The sequence below is a fragment of the Theropithecus gelada genome, chromosome 4 (genome assembly GCF_003255815.1).
Source record: "Theropithecus gelada isolate Dixy chromosome 4, Tgel_1.0, whole genome shotgun sequence".
Classification (NCBI taxonomy): Eukaryota; Metazoa; Chordata; class Mammalia; order Primates; family Cercopithecidae; genus Theropithecus; species Theropithecus gelada.
Genome location: NC_037671.1, coordinates 87,528,365 through 87,543,082, shown reverse-complemented (window position 1 = coordinate 87,543,082; position 14,718 = coordinate 87,528,365). Strand labels below are relative to the sequence as shown.

Genomic DNA, 14,718 nt, shown 5'->3' with positions numbered 1-14,718 from the left:
ATGCAGTTTATCAGTTTTTTATTTTATGAATAATGTTTTTGGTGTCATTTCTAAGAAATTTTGCCTAACCCTATGTCACAAAGATTTTCTTTTATGTTTTCTTTTAGAAGTTTTATAATTTCAGTTCTATATTTATTTAGGCGTACTTTACAGTTTAATTTTTGTGTAATGTGGATGATGTAGATTGAGGTGTATATTTTGTGTATGAATATCCAATTTTTCCAGTACCATTTATTGAAAAGACTATCATTTCTTCATTGCATTGCCTTTGTGCCTTGGTCAAATATCAATTGACCTTATATTTGTGGATTTAAAGTGAGCTCTCTATTCTGTTTCACTGATCCATGTGTCTCTCTGCTTACCAATAATACCACACTGTCTTGATAACTACAACTTTATACTAAGTCTTGAGGTCAGTTAGTATCACTTATTCAAATTTGTTCTTTTTCAAAATTTTTCTAGTTTCTTTGGCTTTCCATATAAATCAGGTTGTTGATATCCATTAAAAAATCCTTTTGGGATTTTGCTTGTGATTATGTTAAATCTATAGATCACGCTGGGAAGAATTGACATCTTAACAATATTGAATCTGCCAATCCATGAACATGGTATATATCTTTTTATTTAAGTTCTCCTTGATTCTTTCTTTCAGCAGTATTTTGTAGTTGTCAACATGCAGATCCTGCACATAGTATTTTTAGATTTATACCTAGTTCATGTTTTTTAGTTGTGTTGTAAATTATACTTTTAAATTTTAAATTTCCAACTGTTCATTGTTGGTATGTAGAAATTCAATTGGTTTTAGTGTTCTTACAGTCTGCATCCATTTATGTATGTATTTAACATCCTTGGATTCTGCAGCCTTGTTAAACTTACTGGTTCTAAGAGGCTCTTTGTAGATCCTTCTATGTAAGTAATCATTGTTGTCTGTGAAGAAAGACAGTCTTACTTCTTCCTTTTCAATCTGTAGGTCTTTTATTTGTTTTTCTTTTAAGCAAGAGAATGATTTGATTGGATTAACATTTTTCAAAAATAAGTGTGGCTTCAGTATGAGGAATTGATAGGATGGGAAAATATAAAAGAGGCCAGTTTGGAAGCTGTCACAAGAATCGAGACACTGTGATAGGTTGGACTATGATGATGACAGTAAGAGAAGAAACACATATACTCAGATTATATTTTGGTTGTAGAATTAATAGGCCTGAGTATTGAATTGAATATTAGGGGAAAGAAGAGGAAGGGATCAGGAGGACACCAAGATCTCTGTCACAAGGAATTGGGTGGATGGAGTTGCCATTTATTGCATTGGAGAAGACAAGAGAAGAAACAGATTTGGAAGCAGGTGAAAAGCTGAGTTTTGAAAAAACATATATATTTACCTATATAGGTAAACATAGGAGATAAGAAGAAGAGCTTGAGAATGAGTTAGATCTATGTGGGACCCCATTCAAAGGCTTGTAGAGATATTTCCATTGCATTGCCTTTGTAGCTTCAGCATCCAAGATCATCAGATCTTTTTTACCTCAGGCCTTTGGACACATTGTTAATCACTGCCTTAAGTTTGTGTGTCTCCCCTCCCCTTGGCACTCCCACTTACTTTTCCTTCCTTTCTACTGCCTTCCCTCCCTCCTTTCTTTCCTTCTTTAGGCTGGGGTCTTATCACCCTATAGGTCTTAGCTTAAATATCATCTCCTCAGAACCCACCTAAAACCAGATATCTTTCTCTCTGCATTAGTCTCTGTTACACAATATTTTCTCCATAGGCATTATCATTTTGTAAACATTTTGTAGTTGTTTTCTTGTTTGTTGTCTGCCTTTCATACTAGACTGCATTCCAAAGATCAGAGACTGTGTCTACCTTGTTTACCTTGTTTACTGTTATGTCACCAATCCAGAACACCTTACCGGGCACATGGTTGATCAGTATTTGTCAGGTGGGAGGAATGATGGTTCTAGAGCTCAGGAAATATGGCAAGAAAAGAACATTTGGGAGTTATCCACATATAGATGGTATTTAAAACTATGGAGGTAAATAAGATTGCTAGAGAAAGAAAAGAACCCAGTACCAGCCCCTAGGGACTTGTCAACTTTAAAAGAGAAGAAGTTAGCAAAGAAGCCTGAGAAAGAGTAGCAAAGGATAGAGGAGGAAAACCAGATTTTGTTTCCTGGAGGTCTAGAAAAGAGAAATGTTTTTAAAAAGGCAGAATTTAAATGCATAAGACAATGCTGAGGGGTGAAACAAGATGAGTCTATTTGATTTAGCAACACAGAGGTCATTGATGAACCCAGCCAGAGTTTTGCTGGAGTAGAAAAAGTAGAAGCCACATGGGAGTAGATGAAAGAATGATAGTCATCATAGTAAATACAAACTAGATGGATACTTGACTGTAAATTTTATGTATGAGTATCCACAAAATATTTGCCATCCATCAAAGCTATCTTTTGGATTAGCTCTGTATATCAGCTAACACTCATATGCCTATATATGTGTTTAATAATTGGGTATATTTTATAAAGTTGGTGTTTAACTGAAACATTTACTTTCATTTTGATTTGTCAGAAGACAAAATTACAACAAATTTAAAGATCTTAATTGGCTTTAATTTGCAATTCTAGAATCGGGCAACACTGTATTCCATAAAATAGAATAAGTGTTCTGTTGAGCTAAGCAAGGGAAGTTGGTTTTATATACAGAAAAAGACTGAAGAAAGCTGAAACAAATGACAAAAAGTAGATTGGCCATTTAAAGTTACTTTCCTTGTGAGGTGGGAACAGGGAAACACAACAACAGAAAAATAACTGGTTAACATCAGGTTGTTTCAGGTTACTTTTTCTGGGATAAGGGTTAAAGCAGAGGGAACTTTATTATCATGCCAACTGAAACTGGCCTGTTTCAGAATTTTGGCTATTATCTCCCTCTGATTTCTCAGGTCAGGTAACAACTAAGTTTCAGTTTGGTGCTGTGGGACTTCAGTATAAGTGATTCCATTTTGGTTTTTAATCTGGTCTGTTGGGGCTTAGTGTAGGAGCTTAGTCCAAACTAATGGCCTCATGTACTTTTTATTTAACAGATTGTAGTGCTAGAATAGATGCCACCTTAGACACTGAGAAATAAGGATAGATGCCACCTTCGTCACTCAGAAGTAGAGTACAAATGCATAATGTTCATTCTTGTGTCAAAGGGAGGATATTTAAGTCTTAAAACCTTTTGTTTTGTTTTTGGGGAGGTGGGGAAGGAAAGAGTAGGAAGGAGAAAGGGAGGCAGAGAAAAGCTTAGAGATTTAGCCTCCTTTACTTAACCAGCTATCAACAGTACAAGCTGCTTGCTAAGCTGAGGCACATGATTCTGGAATTTAAGGAAATGTCTTTCCTGAGGATCTCCTCTATTCTAAACTGGCATAACCAATGAAGAGTACATATTTTATTGATCTAGATCAGAGTTAATGAAATTAACTTCATAGAAATTCTGTTCTTTACCATGATCTGGTTTCTGCACCTGCAGCAAAGTTCTTCATACTCTGGTTGGTTTCCACTAAATGCTAGACATAAATCTGTGTGTAGATTTTAGAGATAGGATCAGAAAGGATAAGTGAAAAGGACTTAGGCCAGAGGCTAGCAGATGTGCTTGGTTCATGTTTCCTCATACACAGCACCTCTAAGCCAAAAGAAATACCTAACAATTCCACTTATTAAGCAGATAGATCCAAACAAGTAAGTGTTTATGTCCAAACAACTTAGCATGTGTTAAAGACCATACAACTTCTCAAACCTTGGAATCAGATTGGAAACCATCAACCACATGTCCTGTTCCACATTGATATTTTTGCACAATATGTGGTTTTAGTCAAAATAACTGCCCCAGACTCAGCTTTACAAAGACATAATGTTATCTAAAGGAATTCTATATTAAAACTGTGAACTCGCTTCAATTAGTAATTTTTATGGTGTTCAACTCCTGTCACTGTTTTTCCCTAAAAATGTAAAATATTCCCCAATGCTCTTGTGAATTTGCTGTAGCTTTCTGGGGTGCCTCATTGCAGTTTGTGAGCTGTGGACTCAGAGCATTATTCCAAGACTTTTTGTTTTCCATTTAAATATTTATTTCTTATATTTTATACCTCTACATTAAAAACCAGCCGGATCATTGGTGAAACATAGTTTATTTTAGGATTTTTTGTTTCAAAATGTATGAAAGTTAAACATACATAATGTTGAAAATTTGGAAAATACAGCAAAACACGGAGAAGAAAATAAAAATCACTTCTAATTCCACCATCCACCAATAACTACTACTAACATGTTTTTGTTTATCTGTCTAGTTATTTTCTATGAAATAGTAACTATGACTAACTCTGATTTTATTGGATGGTGGAAATCTGTAGTTTAGTGTGAATTTCATACCCTTTAGTTGTGACTTGTCTATAATGACTTGGGATAAGTAAATAAGGTAGAGTTATAGCTGCTGCTTTCATTAGTTGTGTATCTGACTGAAGGGCATGAAGACCCCACCATTCATGAAGGAGAAACTTCCTGCTGCTGTGTTTCTAACCTAGCAAATGCAAAGTGTGCCATTTACACAGTGGTTCCTCATTATAGAGGCACAGACACCAGTAGATTTCAGTAGGGGAACTTTTTTTGAAGTACTAGTCTAACGTGTTTTAAAAAGATAACGTGACACGTATTTTACTTCTTTTAGCAGGTGGACACACTTTCTTAAAGTAATAATACGTCATGGCCCTGCTATACGATAGTAGTTCTAGAAGACTATCTAATAATTCAGACTAAAGCTATGCATATTGCTGCGACACCACATGGAAAACTTTTATAATTCCATCTCATTTCTGATGTATATGCTTTATTTTCTATGCCTTCATAAGGACTAAAAACTGAAGTTATTTACATGAAAACAAGATTTTTGTTTGAGTTCATTTACTTGAGGATATGTTTTTAAAATCCACCTTCTGTCACACTATAGAAGTAGATTTTGAATTATCAAAAGGTAGAATTATAACTTCAGAAAAGAAAAAAATGGCCAATTTAGTTTAACTCTATGTACAAAAATTTATTTATAGTCTCATGTATTCATTCCACACCCCCTTTCTTCTTTCCTTCTTTCTCCCTCTGTCCTTCTTCTTAATAATAATTTTTAATTCTGACCAGAATAAGTTGTGGTGGTACTTTCTTAGCATAACTTGGACTATTGAAGGGTAATTCTGTTCTTTTAAAAAATCCCCAATAGGCTGAGTGTGGTGGCTCACCCATGTAATCCCAGCACTTTGGGAGTCAAGGCCAGAGGATTGCTTGAGCCTATGAGTTTGAGACCATCCTGAACAATATAGGGATACCCCATCTCTACAAAAAAATTGCAGTATTAGCCAGGTGTGGTAGTGCACAACTGTGGTCTCAACTACTTGGGAGGCTGAGGCGGGAGGATGACTTGAGCCCAGGAAGTTGAGGCTGTAGTGAGCTGTGATCGTACCACTGCACTCCAGCCTGGGTGACAGAGTGAGATCTTGTCTCAGAAAAAAAAAGAGGTAGGGGGCCCCATGGGGAAAAGGTGGAAGCAAGATAAAAAGACATGGGAGCCAAACTGAGAGTTTTCAGTGGCCAAAACTAGAACAATTTGAGCAACAAAATAAGTGATGAGTATTTTGTTATAAGCCAAAGAATAAAATAAATATCCATGAGTCCATAACGATACAGATAAGTAATTAAATGAATAAATAGGGGAGAAGGGGCAAATCTTTCTTACGGAAGAACTCTAGATAATAGATGTAGAGGGAATGGAGGATACAGAAAATCCCATTAGAACACCGCAGGAATAATTACTCAGGCAAGAGTTACAGATGAATGCCAAAATTAGTAAGTGAAAGGTTTCTTTGAGCTGCTAATTTAAAATCTTCAGAAGTACTAGATCCAGTTTCATCTGATAGTTTCTTAACCCCAGATTACTGATAGATTCAAATAGTATAGAAGTGTGGTATGCAGTAAGATGGATACAGCCAACACATTTTTTTCAACATAAAATATACTGTGTGTTGCTCTGTTTGTTTTTTCAGAAACAGTAAAACCTCATCAAGTCAATGTAATTTGGGGTACAGATGTGAAATCCTGTTTTATAAATATTTTATTATTTTTACTTTCAAGGTCTCATTAACTCAAACTAGGATAACAGTTGATTAGAAGACCTAATGGGGTCCTGTTTTAGTAAATAATAATATGTAATTGGCTGAGGATGATTATTATCATAGTAACAAATTAGATACTAAAATTAAACTCCTCTCCTGTATACCAGTCATTCTTTTGATCTGACCATTAATGGAAGCTGTTTTTAGTTTGTGTACATGTGGGAGATATTATTTTTATTAGTTAAATATATTTTACCAGTTAACCAAATGAGTAACTTGTAGTGTGTCTATCTTGGGACTATAACTGGTGTGATCAATGAAGAATGATGTATTGTTCTTAAATGCGGAAATACGTTTAGGTTAGTAGTGGCAGGTGCATGCATTTTCTGGAAAGCTCTGTTTACCAGATTTTTAGTGGCCAAGGAGATACACAGATAGTTAATAGTACTGCTTAATTGTTGTAGTCAGATTGAGTTACACGTAATTTATAGCAATTCTGAAACTGAGAACACAAGAATGATAAGCTATATGATAAAGACCACAATTGCTAGTTAGCAAAAGTACAGACTACACATTGTTGACTAGCAAGCCATTCTTGTAAAATGCGTATGATAAAATTTTCTTAAGTGAACCTTTCTATGTCGTCATGGTTCCTTTAGTAAATTTACTTGTAAGGTTTTTTTTTTTTAATCAGTGTTTCCTGCTGAAAGAAATCAAAGAAGATATAAATAAATAGAAAGACATTCATGCTTGTGGAATGGGAGACTTAATATTATTAAAATATCTATACTACTAAAATGCATTCCACCCCTATCAAAATCCCAATGGTATTTTTTGCAGAAATTAAAAAACTATTTTAAAATTCCTACAGAATCTCAATAGACCACAAAAGGTCAAAACAATCTTGAGAAAGAACAAAGTTGGAGGCCTCACACTTCCTGATTTCAAAACATACTTCAAAGCATCTAATTTAGATGGCATACTTAATTACTGGCATAAAGATAGAGACACAGACCAATGGAGCAGAATAGAGAGCCCAGAAATAAATCATTGCATATATGGCCAAATGATTTGCCACAAGGGCACCAATACTACACAGTGGGAAGGGACAGTATATTCAACTAACAGTGTTGGGAAAGCAATATCCACATGCGAAAGAATGAAGTTGAACCCCTACCTTATACCATATACCAAAATTAACACAAAAATAAAGACCAAAACATAAGACCTTAAACTATTAAACTTGTAGAAGATAATATATAGGCGAAATCTTTAGGACATTGGATTAGGCAGCAATTTCTTGTGAGCAACACCAAAATCATAGGCAACAAAATAAAAAATAGACAAAGAGGACTACGTCAAAGTTAAAAACTTACGTACATCAAAGGAATCAATCAGCAGTGTGAAAAGGCAGCCTACAGAATGGGAGAAAATAATTGCAAATCATACATCTGATAAGAGGTTAATGTCCAGAATATATAAGGAACTCCTACATCTCAACAACAATAAACAACCCAATTAAAAAATGGACAAAGGTCTTGGACAGACATATCTCTGAAGAAAGTATACAGCCAGTAAGCACATGGAATGATACTCAGTCATTAGGGAAATGCAAATCAAAACCACAATGAGATAGCACCTGATACCATCAGGATGGCCACTATGAAAAGAACGAAATGTTTAAATTACAGCACAGTAAACAATGGGAGTCAATTTTTTAAAAAAAAAGAAGAAGAAAAACTAACAAGTGTTAAGGATGTGACGTTGGAACCCTTGCATACTGTTAGTGAGAATGTAAATTGATGCAGCCCTTATGGAAAACAAAGGGGTCCTCAAAAGATTAAAAATAAAATTATGATCCAGTGATACTGCCTCTGGGTGTATATCCAAAATCATTTAAAACCGAATCTCAGAGAGAGATTTTCACACCCACGTTCATTGCAGCATTATCCAAAATAGCCAAGAGGTAGAGGCAGCCCACGTGTCCATTGACAGATGAATGGCTAAAGAAAATGTGGTGTATACATACAGTGGAATATTATTCTACCTTTAAAAAGAAAGAATTTCTGTCACCTGCTACAACATGAATGAACCTCAAGGACATTATGCTAAGTGAAATAGGCCTGTCACAAAAGGATAAATAGTGTGTGATTCTGTTAATACTCATATGAAGTATCTAAAGTAGTCAAAATCATAGAAACAGAAAGTAGAAAGGCAGTTATCAAGGTCTGGGTAGAGGGGAGGGGGCGGAATTAGTGTTTAGGGAGTATAGCATTTCAGTGTTGCAAGATGGAAAAGTTCTAGACATCTGTTGGAAAATACATGGATACACTTAGCACTGCTGAACTGTACACTTAAAAATGGTTAAGATGGAAAATTTAATGTTTTTTTACCACAGATTTTTAAAAGCAGTGTTTCATTGCCTAATTCTATATTCGGTTAACAATTTTACTGATTATCTACTATGTCCCAGGCACTTTCCATTATTATTCTTTCAGTGACACTTGTTCCCCATTTTAGAACTTAGGAAATAGACACTAAAAGGTTTAGAAACTTATTTCTGTTAGACCCTACATGTGATATAGCAAAACTGTGTTTACCTAACTGAGTTGTCCAATACTTGCATATAGATGATGTTTCCAAAATAAAAGGAAATGGGTCCCTAAAAAGCAAGGCAAGAGAATTGAGACTAAAATAATGAATATTCGAGGATAAATTTAGCAAGTTTGCTACTTGGAATATCACTTTTTTGGGCATGTCTAGTTCCAAAACCACTGAATGTATTGGACCTGTTGGATTTGTTGAAAATGCAGATGGTACAATCAAATGTAATACTCATAAAGGGAAAAGAATACAGTTTGAAAGTTTTTATGAAGACATGTACTGCCTAATCTGTGAATTGAAAGCATCTTTTAAAACTTACTTCCCGTCATATTCCTAGGTGGTAGTGAATATGTGGGTAGAAAACTGAGAATGTTTCAGATAATCCTAATGAAGTTAAATGATTGCAGTCTACCATATTGTGAGGAAAAGTTGTTAGCCGTGCAAGATGAGGACAGAATTAAAATATTACCATAACTGGCATTTGATTTGAAAACTACAAAGATAAGCTTAGGTTCCTATTTATGAAAACCATTCTCACAGCCCAGTGAAATATCTTTTAAAAGGTTCTATAGTTACCATGGATACTTGTTAGCTTTGATAGAGTATCCATATTCAGTCATCTGAGGTGAGAAGCCAAAAAACCCATGAACTAATGGCACAAGTAGCTTCATCTCTAAATTTGTACTAGTTTGGGGATGGAAAAGGTAAGTTTCCTGAAGATTAGAGTGTTGGTTAATTGTCACTGCTTGGAAAGCAAAATATTTAGGATGCACATTGCCTGAATTTGATCCTAGTATTCACTATTGATATGTAACTTTTTAATTTAACTAGTACAGGCCATTTCTTAGATGTTAACATAGGAGTTTAGATGGTTAGACCTTTATGAAAGTTGATGAAACCTAGGGAGTATACTCAATTTCTGAAAGCCGTAGAGACACAGACAATATTAAAGGCATTGGTCCCCATGGTAACATATTTGCATTTGGCCCAGCGTGGCTGGTCTGCCTAGCTTCTTTTAATTGCTATATATTGACAGCCGTTTTCACAACTATTTATAAAATGTCAGATAAGTGAGCATGTGTACGAGGGAGTGCACACCATACCTTAAGCTTGATTAGATACTTCAGATGACAAAGAGCTCTGCATGAAGAGTTACTGAGGTATTTTTATCATTTCCTAATGTGCCTGTCACATAGTAGAAGCAAAAAGCCTTTCAAATTATTTAAATATTTTCCTCAATTCTCTTTTAAAACAGGTGACAAAAGAGCTGAAACAGTATGACAACAAAATTATAGAATGCAAATTTGAGAACAACAGCTGGGTCTTCATGAGACAGAGAACAGACAAAAGTTTTCCTAATGCCTACAACACTGCCATGGGTGAGTATGACAACTTATCAGTGCTTATTATGTTAAAAAAAAAAATTAAGATGTTAGACCCAAAGTGTGCTACCTTTGTTGTTTTGCTTAATGCGGCATAGTCATTTGGGCTTCATCCTTGTTTGATGGGAAAGATATGTCAAGTCTGTATTCTCTTTGGCTCCAATTGGCTTGTAGGTTCTCCTCTCTAAACTGGTGGTCTTATGCCCATGCGCCCAAAAGAGAAGTTTAAAGGGCAGGATCCTGGGCTGTATACAAGTTGAATTTATTGAACAACAACAACAACAGAAACCACAATAATTTCAGATCTATTCAGAACTATAAAAACCATTGTTTGCCAGATGGTAAAAGACAAAATTAGCAGGGGAAAATGTAATTTCCAGCTCTTAAAATAGCTTTATAAACAATGGAGAACAAAGTAAACGAAAACCATTTAAAAAGACAAAATCTGCTATGCTATTCTTCAGAGTGTTCTTTGGGTACAATATGAATGCTTTGGGAATTCAGAATAGTAAGTTTCTTTCATGGGGAACAACACAAATTAATTGAAGTTTATAAGGTGTACCACTACCAGTAGCTGTTGTTGCTCTGGATTGCATTTTTAGTGGAGTTGAAAAAAGGTAAAAACCAAGATAACAGGTTATTCAAACTTTACTTTTAGAATGTGCAGTCGATGAGGAGGATATGATAAGCTAATGAGAAAATATTGAAATTTCCAGTTTCAGCTTTGCAGTTTAAAAGTTACTGTTGTACATTTAGGAGTTCTCATTGGAACTAGCATCCATTTTCAGACAAGATGAGTTAATTTCCAAAGTAGGGACGATTACGCCAATGTCTTTTCTTCCAAGACCAAATAGGTAAATAAAATGAAAAAGACTGGCATTAAATTTTGATAAGAGAAGATAATATGGTCTGCCAGCTACAATGAAACCACGTATTCAGTAGGAATGGTAGCTGGTGCCATGTTTTATGTTTCGTAGAGTGGACTTCTTTCTGAGAGAAAGATTGAAGGATTATATATAGTACACATTTTACAAGTTTTAGTTGAATTCAGACCGTGGTGTAATGCATTGTGTTAGATTAAAATCCCATAAAAACTGGTTTGGAAGGGATAGAAAACCATGGGGAAGACGTGCTTATAGCCCAAATGTTTAAAGTTTTGGTTTAAAATTAATACTGCCGTAAAGAGTAGCCATTAGACAAGCACATATTTTGGGTGTAGGGGAGGGAGGAGATAGTTCAATGTGAAGCATATCACTCAAATGGGTAAAATGGAAGTATTTAGCATATTGGGATGAAAACCTTTCTCATAAGCCTGTGGTGAGTCAGCTGCCTTAATTAACCCTCACGTGAGACCCGTGTCTCCCTTTGTCCACAGCTGTGTGCAATAGCATCTCAAACCCTGTCACCAAGGAGATGCTGTTTGAGTTCATCGACAGATGTACTGCAGCTTCTCAAGGACAGAAGCGAAAGCATCATCTGGACCCTGACACAGAGCTCATGCCACCACCACCTCCCAAAAGACTGCGCCCTTTAACCTAAGACCTGCTTGTGACTTCAGGGTTAAGAAGAAAGATGAATGAGGAGAAAACGCTGTTGCCCATTTTTGTAGCCAGAGAAATTGAAAGACGACTGTGGCTTGATGTTGATACACATTTGAATTTTTTTTAAGAAAAGAAAGGTATTGTAGCCAGCCTGTAAATACTTGATGCATTTGTTTCCTCAATGCTGCAATACATCATGGACTTAAACATTTTATTTATCTGATAAACTCAGCCTTACCTTGTGGAATCTGAAGATTGAAATATCCAAAGGTTTAAACAAGATTGAAATCAATGAAAAAGAGGCCTTGTTTATATATGGGTAACTTCACATTTAATTTATAAAGTTAACAATCTGGAAACTGTGAGCCCATAAAACAGTATCTTTTAGAAGCTGTGTTACAACTATAGCAAATTTTCCTTTTAAAAAATTCAGGCAATGGCATTAAACATTCTTGCTGTCATTTACCATGGATTTCCTACATTTCTGAGATCCCTGTATTCAAAAACAAATGACAAGGTTGTTAAGTATTGTACTATATTAAACAGCTTAGTCTGGTTTATATCATTTTAACAAGTTTTTTGGAAATGTAAAAGAAAACAGTAAAGCTCCATTTTTGTGAATTGCATTGTTTCTAAAGGGAGTATTTTGAGTATTTTCATCTGTTTGTATTGTTTCGACTATGATATCAGATATCCCATGTGTCCATTCTGGCAGTGGTTTTGAGCTACTTCATGGAACTTGGACACACACCACCAGGTCCTTTATGTGTTGTTCTCCTGGGAGACTTTCCTTTTCTTTAAATGCCAGGGCTACTTCTGCTTTACCTCAGTGGCATCAGCACATTGTGAATTACATTAAAACACACAACTCACTGTGATCTATGGGAGTCATAGCAAATGCAAACGATGTTGTGTTACTTCCCTCCAACAAAACAGCAAAGGGAATGCCAGCTGACTTCTTTGATTAGAAGGTAATGTCATGGGATAGAATGGTGTCACTAGAAAATGCTCTCCCACTGCTAGATAAATGCAGAGGCAAAGTGTAGACATCTGTAGGAACTGAATATCAAGGAAATCAAGACATTTATTTTCAAAGCCAGAATTCTATCTGCATTCTAGTCTATGGATGTTATTTCTGTTATACATCTGAATTTTAAAATGTTTACTGATAGATAATGGATTTAAAGGGCAGCTAATTGATTGTCTGCCATTGAGAAACTGTTCAAATTGGTTTGTGAAAGAACGCTGAGAATTAGCTAAATGCAGGCTAATGTATTTATTTTTAGAGGTACAGGTTTTAAGTAAATGTATTTAAAACAAATTTTCATGATCTGAATTGTATATGTATATGCATATCTGTGTAAGTATATGCAAGTGTATATTCTTCTACTGATTCAGTCAGACACGAAATCCAACTGAATTACCTGGTAGACTGAATATCTGACAGGATTTCTATATGGACATAGCACAGATGAACCAAAAATGTATTTATATGCACCTGAGTTTTAATGTTTTTAAGCAAAGTTTTCTCCTGCAGTGCTTTTCTATATGAAATAGTTGAGTCATGCTTGGGCTTTTTCTTCATTGTTCCCAAGTCATGTAATGTATAGTGAATTTATCCAAAACGCCATTGTAATGTTTTTTACTAGAGTGCTTTTGCACATTTGGGCGCTAAAGGGATTAAAACAACTGATGCCACAATGACTATTGAAAGAGGGAAAAGTCTCAAGTTTCCATAGTATCTTTTACAAAATGGATTTTAGAAAAATGACTATGCAACTCCAAATAGTCTGGTGCCTGCTTCCCCAGGACGAGTGGCTCTTCCATGCTGTGCTGCTTTCCTCAGAGCCTGGGGAAAGGTAGAGCCCTCTGGCAGATACAAAAGCAAGCTTTTGCCAATGATCTTTAATGGAGTTAAAATGTTTATGGTAATTGTAACCTTTCAAATGAGTTACGTGAAAAGAGCATCTCACTCTTAATACACCCAGATATTTTCTTCATGTCTTTGTGCGTTTTAGCAGGACTTAATTTTCTTAATTTATTCTTTCCTTTCAATTATAGTGACATAGAGTAGTTGGCCTTATAAGTAGATCCCATTTAGCCCCTGAACGTAATACCATCTGCAGTATTATAAAAGTCATTTAGAAGGTCAGGGAGATAACCTAGAGGCAGGATTTTGGACATTGTGAAGGAAATGTGCTCTTTCTCAGCTCACTTCAATAACTATTTTCTGAGACTGAAGTTTTTTAGACAGGAATAAGAAAACTTTGCTTTATTCAGTTATCACATGTAAAAGCTTTTGCTTTTTGTTAGGAAAAGGTGTGGATGACTCTACTGCGTGGATGGTTACATTTGCTTTCCGTGAAATGCTCAGAAAATGTCAGGACATTCCTTTTCCAATTGTGTGTCAGTGCGTATTGTAATAAAACTACTGATTTAAATTAGCGTAAGTGTATCTACTTTGTTTTACTGGTGATACTCTTGTGTCCCTTCTCTTGCTGGCATCACATCCTACTGCTGTCAGCCACACCCAGTGTAATCCATCTGGCTTTGTAGAGATTAGCATAAAGACTTGGAAAGCCTCTATTTTTCTTTCTGAGAAACTGAGAAATTTGATTGACACAGGGGGGTGTAGTTTGAACCTTTTATTTTTGAAGTGGAGAGGAATGGGAGAAAGCACATCTTTACATGATGTTTATATTATTTCTCTTCATCTAATCTTAGCAGTCTACTGTATGAGTAGATATTCTGTTACGTTATTTTTAATGCATTTAAACTTTTTAGAATACTCAGCAATAGCAATAAATATTCTGAAATGATGAAGCCATGAACTACCAATTTTTTTTTTTTTTTTGCATTGCAATTGCATTTTTATAGTATGGAATTTGCCATCTTTAAATGTTTAAATGATACCACCATTTTGGACTCTGCATATAGTTTTCCGTGGCCAAAAAAAAACCTTGGAAGCTAAGAAGCAAATACTCCCAAGTGGGAGAACTCCTGTGGTGGAGAAAACTCTGGACTAGACTCACGAAAGTCCAGGCTCTGCCTCCTGTTGGCTCT

General features: G+C 35.4%; 1 protein-coding gene across 4 annotated transcripts in view; it reads left to right on the top strand.

Moving 5' to 3' along the window:
• RNGTT (RNA guanylyltransferase and 5'-phosphatase) overlaps window positions 1-14,100 on the top strand; it is a 340,094-nt gene extending 325,994 nt beyond the window's left edge. For all 4 annotated transcript variants that reach the window (XM_025383641.1, XM_025383640.1, XM_025383643.1 and 1 more), the window contains 2 exons: window positions 9,988-10,111; window positions 11,490-14,100. In XM_025383641.1, coding sequence (XP_025239426.1) covers window positions 9,988-10,111; window positions 11,490-11,653 — 288 coding nt within the window. In that variant the 3' untranslated portion in view covers window positions 11,654-14,100. The remainder of the gene's footprint in view (window positions 1-9,987; window positions 10,112-11,489) is intronic.
• The last annotated feature ends 618 nt before the right edge of the window (window positions 14,101-14,718 follow it).